Source organism: Colius striatus, chromosome 29 (assembly GCF_028858725.1).
Source record: "Colius striatus isolate bColStr4 chromosome 29, bColStr4.1.hap1, whole genome shotgun sequence".
NCBI classification, from domain to species: Eukaryota; Metazoa; Chordata; class Aves; order Coliiformes; family Coliidae; genus Colius; species Colius striatus.
Window position 1 is genome coordinate 112107 of NC_084787.1, and position 19572 is coordinate 131678.

Below are 19572 nucleotides of genomic sequence, written 5' to 3' on the forward strand. Positions count from 1 at the left end.
CGCCGGGAGCTGTAGTTCGCTCCGTGCCCTCCCTCCCTTCCCCCCCCCTGCAAACGCTTCGCGAGCAACGGAGTGAAACGTCATTTATTCCTTAAATAAAACCCGAAGGCGGGTCGGCGTCGGCCACAGCAACAGGCAACGGGGGACATGGGGGGGACAGGGAGGAGAAGGGGGCGCTGGGGAGGGCTGCGACCACCGCCACGGCCACCCCGGCCACGGATCCGCCCCCTGCTCCGCCTCTCGCCAGCCCAAGGCACGAAGCCTCCCACCGGCTGCATCCCCCCGGGCTGGGAGCAGGAGGGATGAGCCCTGGAGCACGGCTGGGGAAATGGGGGCAAAGCAGAAGACGTGGGGACAGTGCCCCTGGGGACATGGGGGGGGTGCAGGGCACAGAGCTGCTCCTGGGGACAGGCTCAGCCCCCAAGGAGGGCAAAGGGGCGCTGGGGAGGAGGACACGGGGCTGGCAGAGATGAAAGAGGCACTGCTGACACCTCAACAAGGGTGAGGAGGGAGCCAGGGAGGTGCCAGGATCCTTCCTCAGTGCCCAGCCCGGCTTTGGGGGTCTTGGCTCCCAGTCCCTGGCCTCACACAGCCCCCCCTTGGCTCCCTCACTCCTGAGCCAAGCCCAACCCACCCAAGCAAACCCTTGGGGATAACTTGGCAGAGAATGGTGTCTCCCACCAAAGGGAAGGCCACAAAGCCAGCCAGGATGAGCCAAAGCCCTGCCCAGCCCGGGAGTGGGCACAGGGGAAGCCTTTGTGCTCCAAGCCACACAAGAGGCAGCAGCAGGAGTGGAAAGGAGAGGCTGGGGGAGGTGAGCAGCCAGCTCCAGTCCCTGTCACATGTCTGGAGGAGGCTCCTGCCCTCAGCAGCTGGTGCTGGAAGGGAAAGAGGTGACAGGCACAAGACCTGGCCACTGCACCTCCTTCCCCAGTCCCATGAGGGGGGAAAAGGAGCAGCAACAAACCACAACAGCCTCCATCATCCATGAGGGGAGGAAAAAGAACCAAGTGGAGGGGAGGGGGGAGGGTGGGAATGGCACCGAGAGCAGCAAACGAGTCGGGCACCAGCACTTCCAAGCTGGGATGAGGCAGCCTCTGGCAGCTGATGCAAACACCTCAGGGGGGGATCCAGTGAGAAGTGCAACTGGGATATTGCTCTTCTTTTCTCCCTCTCCCTAAGGTGTGCTGAGAAGCTTTTGGGGCTCCCTGCTGGGGTTTAAGGGGCTCGGAAGGCGCCGGTGGCGGCGTTGGCAGCGGCTGCACGTACAGCCTGGTTGGAGAAAACCCCGGCTGCAAACTCCTCCTGAGCCTTCTGGAAGCTGGCACCAGTCCTTCGGTACAGAGAGTGGATCTGGGAGACAGAGAGGAGCAGCAGGATGGTTGGGAAAGAGTTTGAAGGGCAGCAAATCCAAGCCCAGCTCTACGCTGAGCCACAGCCCTCAGCAGCTCAGCTCGACGGCTTTGGGATCCCTCCAGGGCTGGGCACTGCCCCAGCTCCCTGGGCAGCCTGGCACAGGGCTCACACCCCTCTCAGGGAAACAGTTCTGCCTCAGCTCCAGCCTCAACCTCCCCTGGGGCAACTCCAGCCCCTTTCCTCCTGCTCCATGTGAGCAGACCCCAACCCCCAGCTCCCTGCAGCCTCCTGGCAGGGAGTTCACCACCAAACCCCAACTTTTTCCCTCAGCAGGTCACTAAAACCCCACTTTTCCCCCTCAAAACCATGTCACAGGGGCTGTGGCCACGCTGCAGCCCCTCAGTGTCCCTGTGGCAGTGAGTGAGGGGCCCAGCACTGACACAGCCCTGGAGCTGCAGCCTCCCCAGGGCCCAGCACAGGGGACAATCCCTGCCCTGCTGCTGCTGAGCCCAGCCAGGCTGCCCTTGGCCTTCTCACCCCCCTGGGCACGCTGCTGCCTCCTGCCCAGCTGCCACCAGCCCTCCCAGGCCCTTTCCCTGCAGCACTTTCCAGCCCCTCAGCCCCAGCCTGGAGCTGCCTGGCCTTGGGGTGGCACAAGGGCAGGACCCAGCCCTTGGGCACCCTCATCCCATTGCCCTCAGCCCCTGGCTCCAGCCTGCCCAGTGCCCTCAGCAGCCCCACACTCCCCACAGCTGGGTGTCACCTGCAAACTGCCTGAGGCTTCTCTCCATCCCCTCCCCCAGATCCCTGCTGAAGGTGTCAAACAGAACAGGCCCCAGCACTGAGCCCTGGGGGACACCACGAGCCACCAGCTGCATTTCACCCCATTCCCCACCACTCTGGGCCCAGCCACCAGCCAGTTTCTCCACCAGTTCTTCAGGGCTCCAGCTCCATTCTGGGCTCATCCATCTACCAAAAACTCACCCTTAACCTCTGACCTGTTTGAGCTTTGATCCAAACCCACCTTTTTCAGCATAATGATGCCCAGCACAGCCACTGCTGTGAAGTTCAGGGCCACCAGGATCATCATCACAGCCACAGCTGTGTTTGTCCTCAGTGCTATCAGGCTCAATATCCAACCACTGCAAAGAACAAGAAGAGGTGGCTGTCCACAAGGTTACCTTATTTCCCCCACCCCTCTTCTCTCTTCTTGGGGTACTCAAGAGCCCCCTGAGCTTGGTGTGACACCCACCTGAAGCCCCAGTTTGGGATCCCAATTGCCTGCAGAACGTACATCACGTTCTGGGCAAAGAAGACAAAGAAGAAGACAAAGAAGTTGAAGGAACTGTCACTCCTGGGAAGAAAATGAGAGGAGGAGTTGTGTGTGTGGGGGGTTGAGGCACTGAAAAGAACTCTCAGACCTTCCTCAAAGTGAGGGGAAACAAGGAGCAGGATGCTCAGAGGGGAATGAGCCCCAAAGGGGCTTGTGCCCAGTCTGCCCAAGCAGCAGCCACCCCCATCCCTCTGCTCTGCTGCCCAGGGAGCTGAAGCAGTTACACACCTGAAAGCTTTGTACATGGGCCTGTACCAGCAGACAAAGGAACAGGGTGTGTAGAGGAGAGCCCAGAGGATGGAAAGGCCAAACCCTGAACCAGATGAAGGTTCCACACAGAACCAGGCCAGCGAGGACAGGAAGTTGAGGAAGAGAGCAATGGTGCTGGCTGAGGGAGAGATCAGTCAGGAGCTGAGCAAGGGCTCCCCACACTCTGCACCCCAAGGCATGAGCCCCTCAGCCCCTCCTGAACCCCTCAGACCCCAAGCCCTGAGCCCTTCAGCCCCCCAAAAGACCTGAGTCCCTCAGCCCCTCATGAACCCCTCAGCCCCCCAGACCTGAGCCCTTCAAGTCCCCCCACATCTGAGCCCCTCAGCCCCCCAAAGCACCAGAACCCTTCACCCCCAAGGCCTGAGTCCCTCAGACCCCCAAGACCTGAACCTCTCAGCCTCCCTTGAGCCCTTCAAGCCCCCCAAGACCTGAACCCCTCAGCCCCCCAGACCTGAGCCCTTCACCCCCCTAAAAGACCAGAACCCTTCACCCCCAAGGCCTAAGACCCTCAGTTCCCAAAATCTGAGCCCCTCAGGTCCCCCTGAGCCCTTCATCCCCCCCAAGACCTGAACCTCTCAGCCCCCCCTGAGTCCTTCAAGCCCCACAAGACCTGAGCCCCTCAGCCCCCCAAGATCTGAGCCCCTCAGCCCCCCTGAGTCCTTCATCCCCCCAAGACCTGAGCCCCTCAGCTCCCCTGAACCCTTCAGCCCCCCAAGATCTGAGCCCCTTAGCCCACAAGACCTGAGCCCCTCAGCCCCCCAAGACTTGAGCCCTTCATCCCCCCAAGACCTGAGCCCCTCAGCTCCCCTGAACCCTTCATCCCCCCAAGACTTGAGCCCTTCACCCCAGAGCACTGCCCTTCACTCCCAGGAAAGCCTCATATCTAAAGCCCTGAGGTCTCCCCCTCTCCAGGACTCACCCATCCAGAGATAATACATGGTCGAAACTGTCTTCTGGAAGTCTGCTGGGATCTCCACTGGGATGTCTTGGTAGAAGCAAGGCTTCACAGGGCAGAAGGAGGGCAGCGGGGGCCAGTTGTTGGGCCTCACTGGGGAGAGGAGGCGGCGTGAGGGGAGGAGGGAGCAGCCCACACGGGTCCCGGGGGGGTGTTTCCATCACTCAGACCCCCGTTTGTCCCTCACCATCCATCCCCGGGGGCTACTGACCGGCGCTGCCGCCCAGGGCCGCGTTCTGCAGCTCCCTCTCCCGCCGGTCGAGCTCCTCCGCTTTCCGGTCCAGCTCCTCCTGCCGCTTCAGCAGCTCGGCCGTGGCGGCGGCCGCCACCGAAGCCTACGGGGAGGGAGAGGAAGAGACACAAGGCCCGGGGGAGGCCTCTCCCGCTTCCTCGTCCTCCCTCCGTCCCTCGCCCTCCCCCGTGTGCCCGGTACCTGCGTGCCGTACGAGCCGTAGTTGCGGGGCTCCGTGGGGCTGCCCTTCCGCGGCGGGACGCCGGTGGCCGCTGGAGGAGCCGACGGGGCCTGGTAGGGCGGCGGCGGCGGCGGCGACTGGAGGAAGAGAGAAGGGGGAAGCTCGGTAAAGCGCCGGTAGCCGCCGCCAAGGCCCCGCGGCCTCGGGCCCGCCCGCCCGCCTCACCGGGCCGCTCTCAAACGGGTTGTAAGCGTCCAGCGCCGAGCGCTCCGCGCCGGGCCGCGGCTGCAGAGCGGCGGGATCCTACGGGAGACACACGGAGAAGGTAAGGGACAGGCCGAGGCGTTGGGCTGGCGCCGCCCCGCAGCGGCCCCGCACCTGGAACGGGTTGTCCGGGAGCGGCGCGGGGCCGCCGCGCTGGGCCATGGCCGCGCCGGAACCGGGCAGCGCGAGCGCCGGAACCGGGCAGCGCGAGCGCCGCCGCCTCAGCCGCCCCGCCCCGCCCCCCGCCGCTCCTCATTGGCTGGAGCGCGGTGACGTCACCGCCCCCCCTTGCTGCTGCTGCTGCTGTTGCTGCTGGTGCTGGTGCAGCTAATGCTGCTGGTGCTGGTGCTGCTAATGCTGCTGGTGCTGGTGCAGCTAATGCTGCTGGTGCAGCTAATGCTGCTGGTGCTGGTGCAGCTAATGCTGCTGGTGCTGGTGCTGCTAATGCTGCTGGTGCTGCTAATGCTGCTGGTGCTGGTGCTGCTAATGCTGCTGGTGCTGCTAATGCTGCTGGTGCTGCTAATGCTGCTGGTGCTGGTGCAGCTAATGCTGCTGGTGCTGGTGCAGCTAATGCTGCTGGTGCTGGTGCTGCTAATGCTGCTGGTGCTGGTGCTGCTAATGCTGCTGGTGCTGGTGCAGCTAATGCTGCTGGTGCAGCTAATGCTGCTGGTGCAGCTAATGCTGCTGGTGCTGGTGCAGCTAATGCTGCTGGTGCTGGTGCAGCTAATGCTGCTGGTGCTGGTGCTGCTAATGCTGCTGGTGCTGCTAATGCTGCTGGTGCTGCTAATGCTGCTGGTGCTGGTGCAGCTAATGCTGCTGGTGCTGGTGCTGGTGCAGCTAATGCTGCTGCTGCTGGTGCTGGTGCAGCTAATGCTGCTGGTGCTGGTGCTGGTGCAGCTAATGCTGCTGGTGCTGGTGCTGGTGCAGCTAATGCTGCTGCTGCTGGTGCTGGTGCAGCTAATGCTGCTGCTGCTGCTGCTGGTGCAGCTAATGCTGCTGGTGCTGGTGCAGCTAATGCTGCTGGTGCTGGTGCTGGTGCAGCTAATGCTGCTGCTGGTGCTAATGCTGCTGGTGCTGCTACTAATGCTGCTGGTGCTGCTACTAATGCTGCTGGTGCTGCTACTAATGCTGCTGGTGCTAATGCTGCTAATGCTGGTGCTGGTGGTGGTAGTGGTGCTGCTGCTGCTAATGATGCTGCTGGTGGTGGCAGTAGTGCTGCTAATGCTGGTAGTGGTGCTGGTTCTGCTGCTGCTAATGCTGCTGGTGGTGGTGGTAGTGGTGCTGCTGCTGCTAGTGCTAATGCTGCTGCTAATGCTGGTGGTGGTAGTGGTGCTGGTGCTGCTAATGCTGCTGTTAATGCTGGTGCTAATGCTAATGATGCTGGTGGTGGTGGTAGTGGTGCTAATGCTGCTGCTGCTGCTCAGGGACACGCGGCTGCAGCTGGGAGCCACAGCACAGCCTGCAGGAACAGCCTGCAGCACTGGTAGGTGGGCAGCAGGGCAAAGGAGCTTGTGCTGCCCCTGTGCTCTGCCAGAGCTGGGGAGGCCTCAGCTGGAGGCCTGTGGCCAGGGCTGGGCTGCCCAGCTCAGGAGAGACAGGGAAGTGCTGCAGAGAGGCCAGTGCAGGGCTGCCAAGATGCTGAGGGGCTGCAACATGTGTGAGGAGGAAAGGCTGCAGCCTTTTAGCAGGGAGGGTGTAGAGGCTCCTTCTCAGGAGCTTCCCAAACACCCTGGACACATTCCTGTGCCCCCTGAGCCAGGGGAACCTGCTTTAGCAGGGGCTGGGGCTCTATCCTTAGAGCTCCATTCCAACCCCCACCACCCTGGCACTCTGTGATTCAGGTTTTGGACACTGCTGTGGGTTGTGAGGTTCTTTAACCAGACCACAGGTTGTATTTGGTCCATCCACTTCTCCTCCAGCCTCACACAGCAGGATCTGCTCTTCCCCTGCTCTCATTCCCTGGCTCACACACTGCCTGTTGCCAGGTGAAAGCCTCCAGCCCAAGCTCTTTAAGATCACAAGCTCATGAAGATGAATCAGTGCCACTCCCCTCCACTAACTGCAGCTGAAGCTCGACTTTGCCCTTATCCTGTTGCAGGCTGAACGTGCCAGAGCCAGGACACACTCTGCCACAGACAGATGAGGCTCCAGCAAAGTGATAAGCTCCTGCAGAACACACTGGTGAGTGTGTGCTCTGTCACTGCCACCACCCCAGTGAGAGCCTCTCCCTGCCAGGCTGGCAACGTGCCTACACAGTGCTGCCATCAGCTCTGAACCAGCCCCAGCCATTCCCTTGGCAGTGCCCAGGCTGAGGCCACAGCCTCACTGCAGAGCTGCTAAGAGCCAAAAAAAGGCCCAAGACAGCACCTGCACACCCCCTTCCCCACAGCCACCACCCCCTCTCCAGGGATTGAGGGGTTTCTCTAGCAAAGAGAACACACATCTTGAAGCACCCACTGTCCTTTTCCCTTCAATCACAGGGTCAGTTTGTTTCTTGTGCTCAGCTGCAGCCCTCAGAAGGCCCAAAGCAGCTCCTGTGCCACAGTAGCTCAGGCAGCAGGTCAGCAGCCAAGCTCAGGAAGACACAACTTCATTCCTTGAGTCTCCTGGACTCTACCAAGCACCTTTCCTCAGCCAGGAGGATGTGTTTGCTTTCCCCTCTGGCACTTGAGGAACACAACCAAGCAAACATCCCCCAGGAGGAAGGGGAGGTTTCTGTTACTGCTCCCAACCCAACCAAGCTGATTTCTTCACTTCATATTTATTTTTATCCACAAAGACTGTACAAAAATTCTTATAAAACTCTGGTGTGGGGATGGGCTATGACATTGATCCAAAAAAATAACTCCCATGCAGTCCCACCAGTTTCATAACTTACAAGGGAACAAGATGAAGCTACAGAGAGCCTGCAAAAGCCCTGGGGTTATTTACAGCTAGGAAGGGAGGATCAGGAGAGACAAAAAAGCAACCACATGAACAGAGGTATTTACAATATGGACACATCCAGGTCCCCCCTTCACCTCATGGTTAAGAGCAGCAAGAGGGAGAGCTCAGGGGGAGGAGGGGGGTTGATATAGAATATGGGCTTATTTACAGTATCTCACATATTAACAGCTTTACAATGTCCAAGGAGGAATTCTCAGGTGTGTATATATAGATATATATAAAAACCAAAAGAGAAAATAAGCACCAAGTGTTCTGAATAGAAATCTCACAGGCCTCCACGGGGGCTGAATCGGGGCAGGCTGGCACCTGGAGGGGAGGGAAGGGTCACCGGCTGATGTCTCTGCTAGAGTCCCACAGTTTGGTGCTTGGTTCAACCTCCAACATGTCAAAGAAAGGATGTTTGAGAGCTTCAGCCAAGGTGAGGCGTTTGGAGGGCTCATACTCCAGCATGTTCTCGATGAGGTCGAAGAGGCGGTGATGGTCCTCGGCCTCTGAGGTCAGGTAGCGCTGGGGGAGAGGGAGGGGAAAGGGTTAAATGCATCCTGTGCCTCCTGCAGGGTGTTCCCCTGGGCTGGAAGGTTGGAAAGCTGAGGGGGAAGGTGGGTTTGTTCAGAGTAATGCTCATCCTCCCACCCCATCACTCTGCTCTGCCCTTGGGGAGGCCTCAGCTGGAGTCCTGTGGCCAGGGCTGGGCTGCCCAGCTCAGGAGAGACAGGGAAGTGCTGCAGAGAGGCCAGTGCAGGGCTGCCAAGATGCTGAGGGGCTGCAACATGTGTGTGAGGAGGAAAGGCTGCAGCCCTGGGGCTGTTGAGCCTGGGGAACAGCAGCCTGAGCTCAGGGGCACCTTGTTGATCAACCCCTAAAGGGTGGGTGGCAGGAGGTTGGGGTCAGTGCCAGGACATCAGCTGGAGCACAAAAGGTTCCACTTCAACCCAAGGAGCAAGTGCTTTGGTGCTGAGGTGAGGGAGCCCTGGCCCAGGCTGCCCAGGGAGGGTGTGGAGGCTCCTTCTCAGGAGCTTCCCAACCCCCCTGGACACATTCCTGTGCCCCCTGAGCCAGGGGAACCTGCTGTAGCAGTGGCTGGATGATCCTTAGAGCTCCCTTCCCACCCCCCCACCTCCTCTATGATTCTATAACCCTAGACCTGACCTCTGGGCCACTATACCAAGCATGTTTCCACCCTCCCACCATCTTTCCCAAGCACTTCCTGAGGTCTCCATGCCCTCCTCCTCCTTCCTCCTCCACTTCAGCTTAAGCTCAGGCTGCTGCAGTCTTCCTAGTTTATGTGTGAGACAGCCAAGGCTCCTTCAGGAAGACACTGGTCTGACCCTTTCGGTGGCCCAACCTTGCCCAGAGGAAGAATCTTCACACCTGGGGCAGGCACTACCAAGACTCTGCAATGAGAGAAGGATAAAGCAAGCTGGCTGCTCCTGCCCACCCCACCTTACCCTCAGTGGCTTGCAGTTTTCCCTAACATAGCGACCAGCTGAGGTGTTTTCATCCCAGTCCAGGCGGCCGTGGTAGAAATACTTCTGTTTCCTGCCAGAGAGGTGGGAGAAGGTTAAACCCAAGCACAAACCCTCATGCAGCCACAGCAAAGGGTCAGCCCTGGTAGTAAAGGCTACTCAGGATACTGTGGGAGGACAGACAACTGGAGTAGGCAGCTTCCAAGCTTGATGTGTTAGGTGTGAAGAAGGAGGGAGCTGGCCTTGCTCACCTCGTCTTTCGGATCATCCGAGAAGGAATTGGTCCCAGGATCCTCTCCATCATGGCCAGATGCTCCCTGTTGTCATGTGTCTGAGAGAAAAAGGTAGAAGGGAAAGGCATGGAGCAGTCTCCAGTGGTTCTACCTCCAGCCCTAGGTATTGCCAACCCTTCCAAACCACTTGCTGGGCAACACCTCAGCCACGTCTACAAGGGAGATGAACCCCAGTAGTGGCAGAGGAACTGGGGAACAGCCACCATCCTCTTTCATCAGCTGTGAGGTGGCCACTGAGCAGAGAGTTCTCACCTGGAACAGGGTGAAACCCACATAATACTCAAAGATGATGCAGCCAATGCTCCACACATCACAGGGCTGGCTCCAGCCAAGCTCTACAAAACAATGTGTGTGAAAGAAGATATCCAGTTACGGCCTAAGACTCCAAATCCCTTCCCCTTCTAAGAACCAAACAACTGGGGGGGAAAACCCACCCTAATTCCCATTCCAGCCAGGCTCCAGATATACTGGTGGCACTGCCCAGCTGGGAGCAATGCCAACACACCAAAGTTGTTGGCCCTCCCAGAAAAAAGAGCCCTGGGGAGCACATTAAAGAGCATTTCTCATCTCTTGGGGTAAGCTCAGGGACAGCTCCTGGAGCAAAAAGGAGTCAAAATGCTCCATCATCCATCAGGCCCCCTCCCTCTGCAGAAAACCCAAACCAGTACCTACCCAGTATGACTTCTGGAGCCCTGTAGTGTCTGGTAGAGACAATGGTGCTGTGATGCTCGTGATCAAACGTGGCACTGCCAAAATCCACCACCCTGATGGCCGTGCTCTTCACGCTCCTCTCGTCCCGTTTCTTTGCCAGGGGGAAGGGTAACAGTTAGTCAGGAGTTTCAAGATGCAGCTTTAGTCCCTTCCTTACACAGCTGAGGCTTGTGGGAAGGTTTCAGAAGGTACATCAGTGCTCAAACAAACTCTGGTCCATTAGCTAGAGGTCTGTGGTGCCTGCACAGGCAGCTCATGCAAGACAGGCACTGAACAACCCCCCAAGGCTGTGTTTCAACTCCTGCCACCCACTGATGAGGACAAAGAGACAAAGAAGCCAGGAAGGGAGCCTGTGACAAAGGCAGCAGCCTTACCTTTTCCAGGTTATAGGAGAGTTCATAGTCAGAGTTGACAAAGAGGATGTTCTCTGGCTTGAGGTCAGTGTGAGTGAGTTTATTGTCGTGCAGAACTGAGGAAGCAAAAGAGAATCAAAGTGATTGAACAGAAGCAAAGTCAGGCTGTGCCCAACCCAAAGAGCAAGTGTCATGAGTTCAGTTTGCATGTCCTGGCACCCAGTTTAGCACCAGCATTTAGAGCTGGCTGTGAACAGGAAGGTTAGTCCAGGCCAAGATGCTTTGTTAAAAGCACAGAAGACTGATGGTATGGATTGGTGGAGGGGGTTGGATGCTGAAGTGCCCCTGAGCTGCTGCCAGCCCACACACACACACACCAAAAAGCATCACAATCAAAAGGGCTCCTTCCCAGCAGGAGGGGAAGGAAAGCTCAGTCACACAACTGGGACCAGTGGGCACCACAGGCAAAAAACTCTGTGCCACCAGTTGCACAACTGGCCTGGAGGCTGAGAGCTGCACAAGCTCTCCAGGTCAGCCAAGGAGCAGTGCAGAGAAGAGCTGTGCCCACTTACATTTCACAGCCTGGCACACCTGGTAGGCCATGTGCCGTACTTGGTGGATGGGGTAAGGCAGATAGTTGTTGTCCTTCAGGAAATCAAAGGTGCTGAGCCCCAGCAGTTCGAAGGAGATGCACATGTGGCCATGGTAGTCAAACCAGTCAAACATCCTGACACAGAGACTGAGAGAAAACATTGGGAGTTCAGGAGAAATCTGCAAGTACCACTCATCTGTGCTACCCCTGCACCAGGCTCCTCCTCTCCTTGCTCAGTCTGTATCCCACAGCCAGCCAACATGCCTCCAAATGTAGCTACAGATTAATTTACTCACACAAAGACCTCCCCCTTGCTCCAACCTCAGGGATGTGTTAAGGCCATAGAACAAGAGTGGTGGGGGTGGGAAGGGAGCTCTAGGGATCATTCAGCCCCTGCTAAAGCAGGTTCCCCTGGCTCAGGGGGCACAGGAATGTGTCCAGGGGGGTTGGGAAGCTCCTGAGAAGCCTCCACACCCTCCCTGGGCAGCCTGGGCCAGGGCTCCCTCACCTCAGCACCAAAGCACTTGCTCCTTAGGTTGAAGTGGAACCTTTTGTGCTTCAGCTGATGTCCTGGCACTGACCCCAACCTCCTGCCACCCACCCTTTAGGGACTGAGCAGTAAGGTGCCCCTGAGCTCAGGCTTCTGTTCCCCAGGCTCAACAGCCCCAGGGCTGCAGCCTTTCCTCCTCACACACATGTTGCAGCCCCTCAGCATCTTGGCAGCCCTGCACTGGCCTCTCTGCAGCACTTCCCTGTCTCTCCTGAGCTGGGCAGCCCAGCCCTGGCCACAGGACTCCAGCTGAGGCCACCCCAGCTCTGGCAGAGCACAGGGGCAGCACAAGCTCCCTGGCCCTGCTGCCCACACTCTCTTGCTGCCCCCAGGCTGCCCTTGGCTTCTTGCCCACCAGCCCGCGTTGCTGCTCAGGGTCACTTTGTTCTCCCCCAGCAGTGCCAGGTCCCTCTCCTGGAGCTGCTCTCCAGCAGCTCACCCCCAGCCTGGGCTGCTGCTGGGCTTGTTCCTCCCCAGCTGCAGGACTCTGCTCTTGATGCTCCTCAGCAGGTTCCTCTGTGCCCAACCAGCCCAGGTCTCTGTGAACCATCCTGCCAGCCCTTCTGCCTGAGCAGCCTGAGCCCACTCACTTGGTGTTCTCAGGGTCCTTCTCGTTGATTTTCTCCAGCACGTTGATCTCCAGCCGAGCCGCCTCTTTGTATTTCTCCACGTTCTTAATGATTTTGAGCGCGACACGTGCAGCACCCCTGGGGGAGAAAGAGGAAGAAAGTCACCCCTGAGCTGGGTCAATACCCCACAAACAGGACTTTCCAAACCAGCTTCACACAGCCTTTGCTCAAGCTAAAAGCTGAGGCATCCACTTCAGTGGATGATCCCTCACAACCTCTCTCCAACGTGGGCTGAGTCAAGCAGTTGAGTGCTCAGAGAATCATGAGATCTTGGCTGAGAACCAAGAGATTCACTTTTTATCCCCACTGAGGCTCTTTTTAACCCCTCCTTCTTCCCCTCCCCACCCAGTCCCTGGAGCAGACACCTACCTCCTGTGATCGATGCACTGCACCACTCTGCCAAACGTGCCTTCCCCTAAGGTGCTGATGATTTCATCTGGAAAAGGGAGGGGGAAAGAAAGAGAAAACACAACAAAAAGAGAGGAAAAAAAACAAATAAACACAGAGATGAGAGAGTGAGCCTGGACCTGACTGTAGTTCATACACAAGGCAGAGGAGAATGCATTTGCAACACCTAACCTGCAACACAGCTCGAGAGACACCGGAGCAGCGGAAGGCTGACACCGGCTGGGTTAAAAAGGCAACTTGCCCTAAATTCCCTGGCACTTGGAGTAACAATGCAAAGAAAAAACCCAATCAGATAAACACAGCTTTAAGCCAAAAAAAAAACCAGAAGGGAGGAGGGGAAAGGAAGGGGGGGGAAGGGAAAAAAAAAGGAAGAAGGGAGCGGGTGGGGGAGGTGTGGAGGGGTCAAAAGGGGGTGTTTTGTCTTTGTTTACTAAATGAAAAACAACAATGAAACAGAAAAGGGTTTGAGACAGATCTCTGACTGCGATGGGAGCTTAACTAGAGAGCTAAATTATGTTACGATTTGGCTGTACATCTTTCTTGTAGCCAGTCGCCGACGCGATAGATCAGATGCCCCTCGTCGTCGTCCTCCACACTCTTGGCCCTTCTGCTGCTGCTCTGTCGACTCCTCTGCTGGGCCCAGGCAGACACAGGGTGGGGATTCAGCATTTTCACCACCAATCCCAGATTTTCCAGCAAACAAATCAGCAGGAGGCAGCGTGGGGGTTTTCGGTTTGGAAATTCACATGGTTGTTTGAGGAGGGGTTGCAGGAGATTCCCAGCCAATTCATACGGCACAGAGGAATATACAACGATAGGGATATTGCAAGGGAACATGTCAAGATAACAACACACTAAGCTCAGAAAAGAAAAATAACTCAAAGTAATAAGAGAAAAAAAAAAACCAAAGGCAGTTTGCTTTTTGTTGTAGCAAAAAAAAAACCAACCAAAAGGGAAAAGAACTAAAATGAACCAAAAATAAAGAGAAAGAACCTACAAACGGCCCCACCCGAACCAGTGTGAGAGCAGAGGTGAGGGCTGGTGGGGAGGCAGTGGGAAAGGGGAGCTGCTCTTCCTCCTAAAGGGGTTCAGAGAGAACTTTGGGGTGCTTGGGAAGTGGTAAGACTCAGCAGTGGCCAAAGGGAGAGGCTCACGGCAGAGGAAAGGGAGGAGGTTGGTGCTGGGATGTTCCTGCTCAAGCAAAGGTGCAGGTTTGGTCCAGGTGGGTGTTTCCCATCCCATTCCAACATCCACCTTCCCCAACACACACACACACAGAGGTTCCCCCAGCCCCAAAGGGTCAGGAAAAGATGGGGTTCAGAGATTTCTGAAGCGACTCTTGGGACAAATGATCCAGGCAGAAAAAAACCAAGAGAGAGGGTTGGTGAGTGAGTGCCTGGGGGAGGATGTGATGCTCCTTCCTAAGACCCTCCCCCCAAAGAAGCTGATCCTGGAAGGACTAAACTTCCAGGAGAGAAGCAGAGGCCCACCAGGGAATAGGGACAGCCTGGGATGAGGCAGATAAGAGGGTTTATGCCAGAGAAGAGAGAATTCCTGCCTTCAGTTCTTCATCTGAGTGTCCCCACATCTGGGAGCCAAGGGATTCAGGGACCTAGAGTCCAGCCCATCCCTGGACACACAGCCAGGACGGACCAGACAACACTGAGAGCTCCACAGGCAGAGCAGAGAACGTGTCTGGGCTGTGACACAAGTGGAAGGTGAAGAGCAGAACAGAGAAGAAGAGAACACCAGGGACACTGCTGGGAAGAGCCTGTGACGGTTGCTGCCTCCGCTCGAGCTGAGCAATCCACGAGCTCTCCTCCTTGACAAAGCCCCTTCACGACATCCCACGTCACTTTGGGCTCACCCACAAGGATCCTGCTGTGCTGCAGGCCACAACCCTCCAGAGCTGCAGGCCACAACCCTCCAGAGCTGCAGGCCACAACCCTCCAGGGCTGCAGGCCCTTCCTGCCACACACAGGCCCAAAGCAGGGGAACCCAACAGCCTGCCACAGGCAGGCTGAGCTGTGTGGGACCAGCATCACCTTGACCAAAACCTCACCCCAACCCCCCAAATCAACAGGAGTGGAGGGGAAGTCTCAGAGACCTCCCAGAGACTCCTAAACCACCCACACACCAAAGCCCCACAACCAACCACCCTCAACCACGAGCTTCCTACAAGCTGAATCCAAGAGGGAAAACACAAAGGTTGTTTCACTCATTGGGGGTGGGGTGGGTTTGCTGTCACTTGTTCTCTTTACTTACCCACCACCATCACCTTGGGAGAGAAGAAAAGTGACAAGGGGAGAGAGAAGGGAGGATGGGGGACAAACAGCAACCGAGGCCAGGAGGATACTCACCGACGAGGAGCGGCTGAAGGAGCGGCTGCGGCGCCGCCTCCGCCTGTGCTTGCGCCGGCTGCTCTTGCAGCTGCGGTAGCTGCCGTCGCGGTCCCGGGAGCGCCGGTACTCGTAGGAGTGACGGTACTCGGGCTCGTAGTAAGCGTCGCCCCGCTCGCGGCTGTAGGCGTTCTGCCTGTAGGTGTCGCAGTAGCGGCGGGTGTAGGCTCGTCTGTCAGCAGAGTGGTCGTCGTAGCTTTGGGGAAGGGGGGGAGGAAGAGGGTGGAAAGGGTGAGGTTTTGGGGGGTTGGTGTGGAGGTTGGGGAGGGGAGGGATGAGGGATGGAGGGGTGGTGTGGGGAAGGTTGAGCTCAGGGAGGCCTTGGGGGTATTTAGGACAGGCTCAGGTTGCACCAAGGGATATTTAGAATGACAGAATGGTAGCTGATGGAAGGGATCTTTAGAGATCATCCAGCTCCAGCCCCTGCTGCAGCAGGTTCCCCTGGCTCAGGGGGCACAGGAACGTGTCAAGGGGGGTTTGGGAAGCTCCTGAGAAGGAGCCTCCACACCCTCCCTGAGCAGCCTGGGCCAGGGATCCCTCAGCTCAGCACCAAAGCACTTTCTCCTCCTGTGCCTGTGTGCCAGCCTGTGTCTTTTACTCCTTGTCCTGTTACTGGCCATCACAGAGCAAAGGTTCACTTAGATCAGGGAGCACAGGAACGTGTCCAGGGGGTTTGGGAAGCTCCTGATGAGCCTCCACACTCTCCCTGGGCAGCCTGGGCCAGGGATCCCTCAGCTCAGCACCAAATGACTTTCTCCTCCTGTGCCTGTGTGCCAGCCTGTGTCTTTTAGCCCTTGCCCTGTTACTGGCCATCACAGAACAAAGGTTCACTTAGATCAGGGGGCACAGGAATGTGTCCAGGTGGGGTTGGGAAGCTCCTGAGGAGCCTCCACACCCTCCCTGGGCAGCCTGGGCCAGGGCTCCCTCACCTCAGCACCAAAGCACTGTCTCCTTGGGTTTAAATGGAACTGAAATAGTTATTGCTTACATTGAAATGGAACTGTTTGTGTTCCAGCTACATCCCACCACCCCTTGTCCTGTCCCTGGACACAACAAAGTGCTGCCTCAACCTCCTGACACCCACCATTTAGATATTTGTAACTATTCATGAGATCCCCCTGAGCTCAGGCTTCTCTTCTGCAGGTTGAACAGCCCCATGGCCCACAGCCTTTCCTCAGAAGATTGGAGCTGAGGCAGAACTGTCCCTGAGAGGGTTGTCAGCCCCTGTGCCAGGCTGCCCAGAGAGGTGTGGGAGTCCCCAGCCCTGAGATACTGCAAAGCTGAGGACTGTGGGTTAGCGGAGGGCTTGGACTCCAGGAGCTTCAGGGACTTTTCCAACCCAAAAGACTCTGTGAAATACCCAAAGGGTGGGGGTTGAGAGAATGGGATCTGTCTTTTTTTCCTCTAGTGCCCAGTGACAGGACACAAGCTGGAACAGAAAACTCCCACTGGAATGGGAGGAGAAAGTGCTTTGGTGCTGAGGTGAGGGAGCCCTGGCCCAGGCTGCCCAGGGAGGGTGTGGAGGCTCCTTCTCAGGAGCTTCCCAACCCCACCTGGACACGTTCCTGTGTCCCCTGAGCCAGGGGAACCTGCTTTAGCAGGGGCTTGGGCTGGATGATCCCCAGAGCTCCCTTCCCACCCCATTTCTCTGATTCTATGACTAAGACACCTCCATCCCAACTCTCTCCAGCCTCACCCCCCTCAGTGAGTGCTGAAGGGCAGAGATCAGGACAGGAATCAGTACCAGCTTCCCAACCCCACCTGGACACATTCCTGTGCCCCCTAAGCCAGGGGAACCTGCTTTAGCAGGGGCTTGAGTTGGATGATCCCCAGAGCTCCCTTCCCACCCCCACCATTCTCTGATTCTATGACTCAGACACCTCCATCCCAACTCTCTCCAGCCTCACCCCCCTCCTCAGTGAGTGCTGAAGGGCAGAGATCAGGACAGGAATCAGTACCAGCTTCCCAATCCCACCTGGACACATTCCTGTGCCCCCTAAGCCAGGGGAACCTGCTTTAGCAGGGGCTTGAGCTGGATGATCCCCAGAGCTTGCTTCCCACCCCATTTCTCTGATTCTATGACTAAGACACCTCCATCCCAACTCTCTCCAGCCTCACCCCCCTCAGTGAGTGCTGAAGGGCAGAGATCAGGGCAGGAATCAGTACCAGCTTCCCAACCCCACCTGGACACATTCCTGTGCCCCCTAAGCCAGGGGAACCTGCTTTAGCAGGGGCTTGAGCTGGATGATCCCCAGAGCTCCCTTCCCACCCCATTTCTCTGATTCTATGACTAAGACACCTCCATCCCAACTCTCTCCAGCCTCACCCCCCTCAGTGAGTGCTGAAGGGCAGAGATCAGGCCAGGAATCAGTACCAGCTTCCCAATCCCACCTGGACACATTCCTGTGCCCCCTAAGCCAGGGGAACCTGCTTTAGCAGGGGCTTGAGCTGGATGATCCCCAGAGCTCCCTTCCCACCCCATTTCTCTGATTCTATGACTAAGACACCTCCATCCCAACTCTCTCCAGCCTCACCCCCCTCAGTGAGTGCTGAAGGGCAGAGATCAGGCCAGGAATCAGTACCAGCCCTACACCAAGCTTTACCCACTCATGCCAGGCCACTTTCCCCCCGTCCCCTTCACATCCCTGCACCCCTTGATCATCAGCAACCAGCTTCAGCAGCCTCAGCTAACCCTTCCAAATCCCTCCTCACCCTTCCTAGTCTCTCCTCTTCACCAGCCATCACCACCCAAGCCTTGAGTCACAGGAGCTCACCTCCTGGACCTCACGTGGTAACTGTCCTCGCGCCGGTGCCGCCGGTCACGGTCGCTGCTGCTGGAGCGCGACCTCGTCCGCCGCCGCTTGTGCTTGCGGCTCCTGTATCGCTCGTGGTAGCTGCCGCGGCTGCTGCGCTCCGACGAGCGGTACCTTCGGGAGTGAGGCATCTACAGGGCCCAAACACACGTGGGGAGGACATCAAAAGTGGGGGAGAGAAACCAAGGGTAGGGCAGCAAGAGGTAGGAAGGGAGGGGAAACTATCAGTAGCCAGGGATGAAAAGCAGCACGGGGTGGTAGGGTTGGAAGGGATCTTTAGAGAGCATCTAGTTCAAGTTCTGAGAGCCCAGAGGGTTTGGGGAGGGAGGATGGAGCTGCTTCAATTGGAGGGGTCCCTTGCCCAGGTTATTTCACCCTCTCAGTGCCCATCTCTACTGGCCACAGCAGCGTTTGCACCTTTCAAGGCTCTCACCTTTCAGCTAATGTGCTTCCCCTCAGGAAGGAGAGAGTCAGCAGCAAAGGAAACTGATGGTCAAATCAAGCTCAAGGTGCCATCAGTGCCCAGTCCTGGAGACACCAAATTGGGCAGAACCCCGATGGTTGTGGTTTGGCACCTACACTACAAGCAGCACCCAGGGAGCAGCACCCTTTCCAGGCTCAGAGGTACGAACAAAGCATCACAGCCCCTGGCTGGAGGGGAAGAAGCGTTCACCTCGACCTCTCTGGTAGGGCTAGAGCCAAAAGCAAAGGGGGGAAAACCCTCTCAGGAGGAGGGCACAGCAGGTGCCAGCCCCACAGTGCCACCCTAAGACCCTGCCCCCACTTCCAGACCTCACCAGAGGCCACTCCCCGCACGTATTTCGGCTCCGAAGCATCCGCCAGCTCAGTCTGTCACTGCCCCTGTCACACGTCTCCCAGCACGGAGGGGTTTGACCCCCACCACAAACGCACTTCCCGCTGCTCCCCCGAACCCACAGCCCCGTTCCTCACGGGGCTACCAACAGCCGAAGCAGCCCCGGTGATGGGGCGACCCAGAGGCGCGGGTTCGTTACACCGGATCGAGCTTCACCCTCCCGAGCAAAGCCGAGCTCGGCGGCGCTCGGCTCTCGCAGCACCCAAACTCCGCTCCCTGCCTCGGATACAAGGCAGCGGGGAAACAAACGGCTCCGGAAAAGCCTCCCACCCCCGGGACCCGCTCTACCGGCAGGCGAAGCCGCACCGGCGCGTTCCGCACGGCTGGAACCGGTTTGGGAACGATGATGGCGGCCGCGGGTGGGGCCTCGGCCGGGCTCGGGGCTGCGCCGGCCGCCCAAAGCGAAAGCTCCCGGAACCCTCCCGCGACGCGGACAACGGGACACCGGCAGAAACCGGGGCGAAGAGCCCGGAGAGCGGGAACACCTCCACCCCCCCCCCACTCCCTCCGCCTCCTCCTCCTCCTCCCACCGCCCCGGCGCAGCAGGGCCGCGGTCGCAAGGCCTCATCCAGCCCGGAGCCAGCGCGATATAACGGCGGCTCAACCAGAAGCCGCCATCCCGGCCTTTCCCCGCCGCCACCCCCCTCACATCGCCTCAGGCCTCTCCCGCCACCGCCGCAGGCCGCGGCCTACCCCCGGGAGCCCCAGGCCGCGCCCCACATCGCACCGTCCTCGCCGCCAGCCCGGTGCGTTTGTCCCACAGGAAATCCGTGATGGCGGCCGTGGAGCTCCCGGGAATCTCCGGGCTCCGCTCCAACTATCCCGGGCTCCGCCGTTCTTTCGCCGCCGTCTCCGCCTCGCCCCGACCGCGCCGCCGATCCGGGTCTCCGCCGCGGGGCCGCGCACGTACGCACGTAGGAGCGTGCGTGTGACGTCACGGAAAGGGG

The 19572-nt window shown here is 58.3% G+C and overlaps 1 protein-coding gene across 5 annotated transcripts; it reads right to left on the reverse strand.

Moving 5' to 3' along the window:
* Window positions 1-69: 69 nt before the first annotated feature.
* On the reverse strand, window positions 70-19535 carry LOC104559173 (dual specificity protein kinase CLK2). 5 transcript variants are annotated; one of them, XM_062016171.1, is made up of 20 exons: window positions 19353-19535; window positions 17713-17882; window positions 14904-15134; window positions 13073-13164; window positions 12501-12567; window positions 12093-12209; window positions 10933-11099; window positions 10382-10476; window positions 9969-10098; window positions 9549-9631; window positions 9255-9334; window positions 8986-9076; window positions 4553-4630; window positions 4348-4464; window positions 4126-4249; window positions 3879-4007; window positions 2918-3077; window positions 2609-2710; window positions 2381-2498; window positions 70-1353 (listed from the first exon to the last, which is right to left on the reverse strand). In XM_062016171.1, the coding sequence occupies exons 2-20, from the start codon at window positions 17880-17882 to the stop codon at window positions 1219-1221; spliced, it is 2286 nt and encodes a 761-aa protein (XP_061872155.1). In that variant the 5' UTR covers window positions 19353-19535; the 3' UTR covers window positions 70-1218. The 5 variants fall into 5 exon arrangements, with proteins under 5 accessions (XP_061872155.1, XP_061872154.1, XP_061872151.1 ...); XM_062016167.1 differs by lacking the exons at window positions 70-1353; window positions 2381-2498; window positions 2609-2710; ... (3 more) ...; window positions 4348-4464; window positions 4553-4630 and adding exons at window positions 7334-8044; window positions 18185-18443 and having other exon boundaries at window positions 13073-13172; window positions 14900-15134; XM_062016168.1 differs by lacking the exons at window positions 70-1353; window positions 2381-2498; window positions 2609-2710; ... (3 more) ...; window positions 4348-4464; window positions 4553-4630 and adding an exon at window positions 7334-8044 and having other exon boundaries at window positions 13073-13169; window positions 14900-15134.
* Window positions 19536-19572: the final 37 nt, after the last annotated feature.

What these genes read in the sequence shown, in the direction of transcription:
- LOC104559173 (XM_062016171.1), bottom strand. Translation starts at nt 17,882, where the DNA reads ATGCCTCACTCCCGAAGGTACCGCTCGTCGGAGCGCAGCAGCCGCGGC. An exon ending in TCTCCTATAACCTGGAAAAG is followed by an intron (nt 10,099 to 10,381) that starts GTAAGGCTGCTG and finishes CCCCTGGCAAAG; the next exon opens with AAACGGGACGAGAGGAGCGT. An exon ending in AAAACTGCAAGCCACTGAGG is followed by an intron (nt 4,631 to 8,985) that starts GTAAGGTGGGGT and finishes TGTCTCCCGTAG; the next exon opens with GATCCCGCCGCTCTGCAGCC.